This window comes from Acyrthosiphon pisum, chromosome A3 (genome assembly GCF_005508785.2).
Source record: "Acyrthosiphon pisum isolate AL4f chromosome A3, pea_aphid_22Mar2018_4r6ur, whole genome shotgun sequence".
Lineage (NCBI taxonomy): Eukaryota > Metazoa > Arthropoda > Insecta > Hemiptera > Aphididae > Acyrthosiphon > Acyrthosiphon pisum.
In genome coordinates, this window is record NC_042496.1 from 42,028,089 (window position 1) to 42,036,498 (window position 8,410).

The 8,410-nt window shown below is 30.4% G+C and overlaps 3 protein-coding genes across 4 annotated transcripts in view; all 3 read right to left on the reverse strand.

Annotated features, from left to right (window-relative positions):
- LOC100573477 (unconventional myosin-Vb) overlaps positions 1–855 on the reverse strand; it is a 14,824-nt gene extending 13,969 nt beyond the window's left edge. The window contains exons 1-3 of the mRNA XM_029491615.1: positions 583–855; positions 367–511; positions 148–304 (exon numbers count right to left, since the gene is read on the reverse strand). Of these exons, the coding sequence (XP_029347475.1) occupies positions 148–304; positions 367–452 (243 nt within the window). The 5' untranslated portion in view covers positions 453–511; positions 583–855. The remainder of the gene's footprint in view (positions 1–147; positions 305–366; positions 512–582) is intronic.
- A 1,722-nt stretch (positions 856–2,577) lies between these two features.
- LOC115034481 (unconventional myosin-Va-like) lies at positions 2,578–5,176 on the reverse strand. 2 transcript variants are annotated; one of them, XM_029491612.1, is made up of 9 exons: positions 4,278–5,176; positions 4,072–4,211; positions 3,925–3,976; positions 3,717–3,812; positions 3,540–3,641; positions 3,261–3,457; positions 3,086–3,197; positions 2,810–3,021; positions 2,578–2,734 (listed from the first exon to the last, which is right to left on the reverse strand). In XM_029491612.1, exons 5-9 carry the CDS (start codon positions 3,597–3,599, stop codon positions 2,671–2,673), a joined length of 645 nt encoding a protein of 214 aa, XP_029347472.1. In that variant the 5' UTR covers positions 3,600–3,641; positions 3,717–3,812; positions 3,925–3,976; positions 4,072–4,211; positions 4,278–5,176; the 3' UTR covers positions 2,578–2,670. The 2 variants fall into 2 exon arrangements, with proteins under 2 accessions (XP_029347472.1, XP_029347471.1); XM_029491611.1 differs by having other exon boundaries at positions 2,578–2,740; positions 4,278–5,175.
- Positions 5,177–6,275: 1,099 nt separating this feature from the next.
- LOC103308274 lies at positions 6,276–6,638 on the reverse strand. The gene has a single exon (XM_008181373.1). It carries the CDS (start codon positions 6,636–6,638, stop codon positions 6,276–6,278), a length of 363 nt encoding a protein of 120 aa, XP_008179595.1.
- Positions 6,639–8,410: the final 1,772 nt, after the last annotated feature.

Sequence of the window (8,410 nt, forward strand, 5' to 3'; positions counted from 1 at the left end):
ATGTGATTCCGATCATTAAAATGAAGTTCAATATACTTCCAAAACGAGATGAATTATCATTTATGGCTGTTTTGGCATTTCCAATAGCTAAAAGTTAATACAAATTCATAAAAGGTTGAACTTTCAATATCATTTTAAAAAAATTACCTCCATGATGGGATTAGAAGCCAAAACTTTTTTTTCATTTTCAGTTTCAGTTTTAGATTTACTAATGAAAGCTAAGTACCTCATTGCATACTTAGCAGAAACTGTTTTTCCTGCACCAGATTCACCAGAAACTATGATACTCTGGTTATTGTTTTCTCTAAAAAAAAAAGATTTATTAAATCATATTAGCGCACCTAAATATTTTATTTACTGTCTTACATCTCCATTTTATTAAATGCTTGTTCTGCAACAGCAAATATATGGGGTTCTAAACTGCCCATTGTTTGATCTCTATATTTTTTCATGGAATCAGTACCATAGATATCAAGATCTTTATAAGGGTTGATAGCCACTAGCGCACTACCTAATCATAAAAGAAAACCAATGCATTATGCAATAAAATGTTGAAATTGTTTTAAAGCTATTCATGTTTACCACAATAAGTGTAAATTTCACGACTTTGAACAAATCTACTAGATAAATTGTACAGAATAGCTGGTTCATGTAGGAATGATAGTGACGTCAGATCATTTTTTCCGAGAAGTATATCAGGATTCTGAAGAGGTGGAAGTTCTTCATCCGAAGATATATTAATGACTTCTTCAGCTTTTGATTTAATTGTTCTTACTTTTAATTTATGTCCATCATATGCCTCTATTATCTCTGCTGTTTGCCATACTTCTGATTGGCAAGGGATCCAGATTATTGCACCCTAAAATAATAAATGTAATTAATGACTTATATTGAGATTAAATGAATTAAATTAAAATGTATAAGATGTGTTAATATTTTTATCCTATATAAAATGTATATTTTACAACATTATGTAATTTTAATATGTTAATTTGCGTTACTATAAGTATAACCAACTAACCGTTATGATAATGTATGCCAATTTATTTCAATATCATAAATGTATATGACTGTAATGTCTGTAAATTAACAAGTAACTTACCTGTGTCAAAATCTTAATTTCATAATAATGGTGGTAATTGATACTGAGGTATACGATTTTAGATATGGTATATGAATTATAAGCACGAAGATATAACTTTAAATATTTATTTAAAATCTATGTTCATCAGCTTAATACAGCATCGGATCGTAAATAATTATGGCAGGCGAAGGGTTGGTTTTAGGATCGGCATTAATGAAATATGATATAATACCAAAAAACCACCTCAAAATATGTATACAATTTTTTTAAGCTATATTATCGGTACTGTGATATTATCCCATGTCAACAAAGATTACTCTCACAATAAATTGGACCTAACAACGTATGTGACCCTCGGCGCACCCGTGTTCAATTATTATTGTTATTGGCCGTCAAGGATGCGTCTTCTTTACGTAATTGATTATTTTATATTATTATGTAATTGTACCTAATCTGTTAAGATAACCCAATGAACTACAAACAAATTATTAGAAAAATTATTATATCGTTTAATTTTCGTCGAAATCTGATTTCAAAAAATGAAATGTCACGTACCTATACATATGCGTCTTGTACGTCAAATTTCCAAACTATTGGCGATCAAAAGCTTATCAAATTGATAATCTGAAACGGGCGCGCTGTGTATTATTTAAATGTTATTTTTCCATCTGGCCAACTGGCCCGTTTCAGACCACCCCCCGCTAGCCTGTAAATCGATAAGCTTTTGATCGCCAATAACTATCTGGGGGTATCAACCCCTAAACCCCTTGTATATGAGCTTTCTTAGCGTGCTATGTCGGATGACAATCTGATGTCTATTTGAAGATCTATAATAACAATATTTAATATATCTTGGCACACTGATTTGTAACTTCGCAGGTCACAGTGAGAATACTAAGAGAAGTTAATGGGACTAGTTTTTGCACAGAGGGAGGTAGGTACTTATAATAAATTCCAAATTAATCATATCACAATATCCATCAGGTACTTATAACGTGTTATACATCAACAACAAACCGTGATACTATCATAGATATATAATAGTATACTTTAAAAGTTTCAAGTATACCCACGAATAATATTATACAATCACAATAAAATAACTAAAATAGTTATTTTTAGTTTTTTAATATGAAATTTCGATTTTCGTCCAAATTTGAACTTAAAATGACTAGATATAAGAATAAACTGTGTATATGTATTTTTTAGATGTTTTGGTGCATACGCCGATACCGATCCTACGAATTGTGCGGTTGTCGGCGACAACTTGCGTTAAGTGTTGAATGGTGGAGCGGGAACAGGTTACTCAATATGTACAATATGGTTAGAGTTTAGGGTCGTTGGAAACACATATATTTGCAATAAATAAATAGTTCAATTAGCGGGTGCCCAAAATACTAATATCAACTTAACACTAAATACCACAGCTGGTAAACAATAATTATATATAAACAGCCCACTGACACGTGGGACCAACAAAACAAATGATTTACCTGATTACGGCTTCTGCGTCGATTCTTGGTGCCGACCAATATCGGTCCCTTGCCGGAACCACGGGGTACATTTGAACTTGCAGGGGGTAGATTTTAATAGTTGCTGCCGCTACTGCTAAAATAATTACAAATAGCATTGTTTTGCTTGTCTGCTGATCTGTACCTTCAATTAAATAAAATAATAATAATTTTAACAAAATAATCCAAATAAACTACCTATATTAGTATATACCGTCTGGCTAGGTAAGCTTTCCCACATTGCTGAATTATTAATACACTTGTTTGAATTTGTAAGTATGTTTTTTTGGCATATGTATTTAGCCAAGTTTTTTGAATAAGTATGCTGCAATCTTTACGTATATCAGCCCGTTTTCTTTCTAAGTATGCAACTTGACTAGCTCTGAAGAATATTTTTGTGTTACTAAACTTATAGTTGTCTTTAGTCTGTAAAATGTTTAGTTTATTATAGTGTTTGAAGACATTTTAAGTAAATATACAGATAATATACTCCAATATGTTCTTCAACAATTTGCTGACAAGTTAATTTAGGATCATTTCTATTAATTTTCTTTGATTTCAATAATATGCGATATCTTAAGAAGAAATCTACATAGGTCCATCTAAAATATTTATTATTTAAAAATGAATTAAATAATTAAAAGTATTTGAATTATATATTATACCTAGAAGGAAAGCCAGCAGCACTAATGCGGATTGTTTCTAACACACAACAAGCTCGCAATTGATCAACAGCTCGTTGAATGTCGAACACAAATGGTAACTTGCTATCATTTGGTTTAACACACCTTATATAATGTGGGGTAGTATCATTAAGTGTTGTCATGAGGGCATTAAGTGAATTTCTAAACTGTGAACCAACCTTTTAAAAAAAAATTAACCTTTTAATTAAATTGTTTTTTTTTCATGATTATAGATTAATATTATCATAAGTCATAACATACCGTTTCCTTATTTTGTTTGGAATGTGTAGGTGAACCTATTGAACTTTCTACCAAAAACATTTTACGTGACTAAGCATTTTTCCCATTTCTTAATACATTAACCTAAAATAAATATATATTATAAAATGAAAAATGTTTGGATACAATATTAAATACAATTATACTGTAAATACACACTTGATCTTCAAAAACTGTCTTTATTTTTGTCCAAAAATCCGTCTGAAGAATATTTGACATCACCAGCAAAATGTTTAATTGTAAAATCCATTCCACCTTTTTTTAAATAATATAATAAACATAATATAATAATAAGTTTTAAAAAATAAACAAGTTTTATTGCATATTTACATACCAAATTTAGGTTTTAAAAACCTATCATATTTACCTAAATTGGTACATAGTTTTTGAGTCCAAGATGCATCTGATCCTTCAGGCATCTAAAATATTGATAAATATATATAATATAATATATAGTCAATATAATTCAATAATAATATGTAACAAACTAATAAATAAATAATAAATAGCTTACTCGACATTCTTCATCAAGAAGATAAGTATACCTAACGTAGATTCAATCAGATTTATTACAGATTGGTTATCATAAAAATCAATCAACTTCCATTAAATTCCTTCGTTTTGGTATTCTTCTTTTTCAAGTTTGAATACATGCTAATAAGACACATAGTTTATTTGTCAAAACAAATAGTAGTAAATTATTATTCTGATATAACTCACTAAATTAAATTGCTGTTGAAGTTTTTCATTGGCGTAATTGATACAAAATTGTTCAAAGCTGTTTAGTTTAAGCATTTCAAAACCATATATGTCTAAGATACCATTTTTTTGGACAATTAGTCTAAAGTTCAAATTATATAAATATTCGGCGACTGCGTCGATCCTTAGTGGCGACCAATATCGGTCTCTCGCCAGAACGGCGACGGCGGACAAATCTTCAGCTCGTCATTCGACGATGATGGCCCGTGGTTCCACGCGAGTAGAGGGAACGCGAAATTAGTATAATATTTACGTACTTCCGTGGCAAACACTCGCGACACGCGGAGGGTAAAACGGGACACGCTCACGGGGTAAATACACGAGAACGGACGCTCGATGTCAACTCGGCGTCGGACGTCGATCACAACGGACCCGACGGACAAACAGGCGTGGTCACACGCGAATTTTATTTATTTTACTCGATGTAAATAGGTACGTATCGCGACAACGATTACAACGCAAAAACGTACTTCAGTAATAGATACTAGCTAGGTATACCGACAGTGGCCGTTGATCGCAGCTCGGGCTCACGGACACCTCATGCGAACACGAGGTTTTTACGACACACCACACACGGGAACGATAGCGCGGACTTCGCGCTACGTTCAGCCGTTGGAAAATGGAAGAAGACAAGAGACACAAAGTTCGCGACAGCCGATGGCCAGCTCGCCGGCCGTTTTCGATGGCGCGGTAACTACGGAGGGGGAACGCGTCGCGCGGAGCTTCGACATCTCGCGCGACTTGGAGCGTCCATGATTTTGGCGGCGAACTCGTTCCGCGTTCGAACATTTGGTAACAGAATTAAATATTTACGTGAAATCTTGTTTTAAATTTTCAATCCTTAGATATAAAAGTTGAACATTTTATAAATTTTTAACTACAAAATAATTATTCAATTTTAAATTTGATAAATTTTGTCAAAATTTCAACTTCAAATGCTTATAAAAAAAATGTGTGCTTATGTATTTTTAATATTTTACAATTGCTATTGTAACAATACAATATATCAGGAGCCTTGCATTAAAATTTCACGCATTTTTACCAAACAAATAAAATTTTATTGATATATCTTAGTTCTAAAAAGAAAATTTTTTACGAATTATTAACTCAAAATAATTTGCTAATTTTCGTAATTTTTACTCATTGTTTCAATTTTTGAACTTTAAATGCTAATAAAAAAAAAATTGTGACTAAGGATTTTTAATATTTTTTAAATCTCATTGTAACAATATAGTAGGAACCTTGTATTAAATTTTCAAGTATTTTTACTCAACAAATAAAGTTTTATTAACATTCATAGAAAAAAAAACTAATTAAATTGGAAACTGAAATTGTCTGTAAACTGCTCAAAACAAATCAAAATATTTTTAAAATTGTATTATGTAGGTATAGAAAATGGAAATATAAACAACCAGTGAAAATTTCATGTATCTACAGTCATTCCTTTTAAAGTTACACCAAAAACCAAAATCAATTTTCTCGAAAACAGATTTTGCGTAAAAATTCCTGTTTTTCCTAACCTTCCTAACCTTCCTGTTTGAAAACTATTGGAAATTTCAAATTTTGACCTCTTGAATGCACCAACTAGATTCACTTTCCTATCAAACAAGATACTGTTCAAGAAAATCCAAGATTGATACCTGATTGATATTGTGATATGATTAATTTGGAATTTATTATTAATACCTATTATAGGTTAATTTTTTTTTAATACTTTAGATAAGTATACCTATAATAGGTATGTCTAATACCTAGACTGACAAACCGTCTCCACTCGGTATCGTTTTTCTTATACAGTGATATTATATCATTGAATTCAAATTTAATACTATCCATTATACATGTGATCCACTTGTAACCTATACTGTACAGCAGAGCGACATCCACTTACCCACCTTTTTTTTACATCGCTGTACATTCGAGGTCCTGGATATGGTCTGAGTAAATAGCTTGAAAAGCTTAACAAATGATAACATATGGTAACTTTTCATTTGTACCCGGTAATGCTCGATTATTTGGAATGTTAAGTTTATTTTTTTCAAGAGCTTTTCCAAAATTTGAATGTGATAGAATACCTCTATCACTATTTTTTCCAAATGCACCAATATCGACAACGGTAAATTTATATTGGGCGTCAACTAATGCTAGAAGAACAATTGAAAAAGTTTTTTTATAATTAATGTATAATGAGCCAGTGTTTGGAGGGGCTTCAATCACAACATGCTTTCCGTCCAAAGCACCAATGCAATTTTGAAAATTCCAAATTTCCCAGAACTCATTTGCTATTCGCTCCCAATCTTCTTTTTGAGGATTTTGATGCATTCTTCTTTTAGTTTTAAGATAATTGCATTACATACTTCGATGACAATTCTTTGCACAGTCGAATGACCTAATCGAAAACTGAAGGCTATTTACTTTTGACCCCCCCAAAGTACCAACTAGATTCACTTTCCTATCAGAAAAGGTACAGTTGAAGAAAATCCAAGCACTTTTACTGTCCTAAAAGGTGATGACAGACACAAAAAAAAATTAAAAATTTAAAAAAAAAAAAAAAACACACATCATTGTAAAATCAACAGTCCTGTAAAGTATTTGAGTAAAAGTATTTGAATAAAAGTATTCAAATACTTTTTTAAGTAGGTATTGAATAACCTTTTTAAATACTTTCAGCATGAAGTATTTTGAATGTATTTGAATACTTCTTTTTGTATAAATACTTTTGGTATGAATACTTTGGTTTTTTATTTCGAACATTTATTCGAAATAATTGGTTGGAAAAATATTATTGTCAACTACAATAATGGAATAATAGTTTTATTTAATATTCTGTATTTCTGTGTTAGCCGAAGCCCAAAGGTTTGTGAAAACAAGATTTCTAAAAAAAGTTATTGAATATTGAATAATAATATTACCTTTAAAACTATTAGATAACTATTAGATTACCTACTACCTATGTGTTTATATTACGATAATTAGAAACCCACTTTAAAAACCAAAAGCATTTGAAAAGTATTTAAAATACTTTTTCAAAGTATTTGAGTAGTATTTGAAATACTTTACAATTAAAGTATTTAAGTAGTATCTTAAATACTTAAAATAAAATGTATTTGAGTATTTACTCAAGTACTTTTTAAAAGTATTCTTTACAGGACTGAAAATCAATACATTCATCGTTCCACTCAGAATCTAAAGTGTAATAAGTGTATCAGTTTTAAACAAAATATTTTTATTAATACAAATTATAATATTATTATTTGTATAAAAATATATAAAAGGTATTAATTGATATATTCAATTAGATATTAATTCTACGGTTTTTCAAAGTTGCCCATAATGTTGCTATTTTGTACATACCATCTAATATTGATCAACCACATATTTTTCCACGCTTAAAATCATAAGTGAATCCAAATTCCAATCTATCATCACCTATAGATGATCTTAAATTATTTTTTATTAGTCGGAGTTTGCTAAATGATCTTTCATTCGTTGCGACACTTACTGGTGCAGTCAAGGCCAATTTATGGATTTTATTATATAATATATAATATATCTTAGGAAAATTATAATTATCATAATTAGTAGAAAGATACAAATATACAATTGTAAAAAGGTGGATAAGTGGATGTCGCTCTGCTGTACAGTAGGTTAGAAGTGGGTCACTGTATAATGGACAGTATTAAATTTGAATTCAATGATATAATATCACTGTATAAGAAAAACGATTCTGAGCGGAGACGGTATATCAGTCTATGTATTAGACATATATATACCTATCAATGGTATTAAAAAAAAAAGGTGGGTAAGTGGATTTCGCTCTGCTGTACAGTAGGTTACAAGTGGGTCACTGTATAATGGATGGTATTAAATTTGAATTCAATGATATAATATCATTGTATAAGAAAAACGATTCTGAGCGGAGACGGTATGTTAGTCTAGGTATAAGGCATAATATTATATTAGGTACCTATAATAAATTCCAAATTATATAACGCGTTATACATCAACAAAAAACCGTGGTACTATCATAGATATATAATAGTATACTTTAGAAGTTTCAAGTACCCACGAATAATATTATACAATCACAACAA

Coding starts and splice junctions, on each gene's coding strand:
- LOC103308274 (XM_008181373.1), bottom strand. CDS start 6,638: ATGCATCAAAATCCTCAAAAAGAAGATTGGGAGCGAATAGCAAATGAG.
- LOC115034481 (XM_029491611.1), bottom strand. CDS start 3,599: ATGTTTTTGGTAGAAAGTTCAATAGGTTCACCTACACATTCCAAACAA. Junction 3,198..3,260: donor GCTGCTGGCTTTCCTTCTAG/GTATAATATATA, acceptor TAAATATTTTAG/ATGGACCTATGTAGATTTCT. Junction 2,741..2,809: donor AAAGCTTACCTAGCCAGACG/GTATATACTAAT, acceptor ATTTAATTGAAG/GTACAGATCAGCAGACAAGC.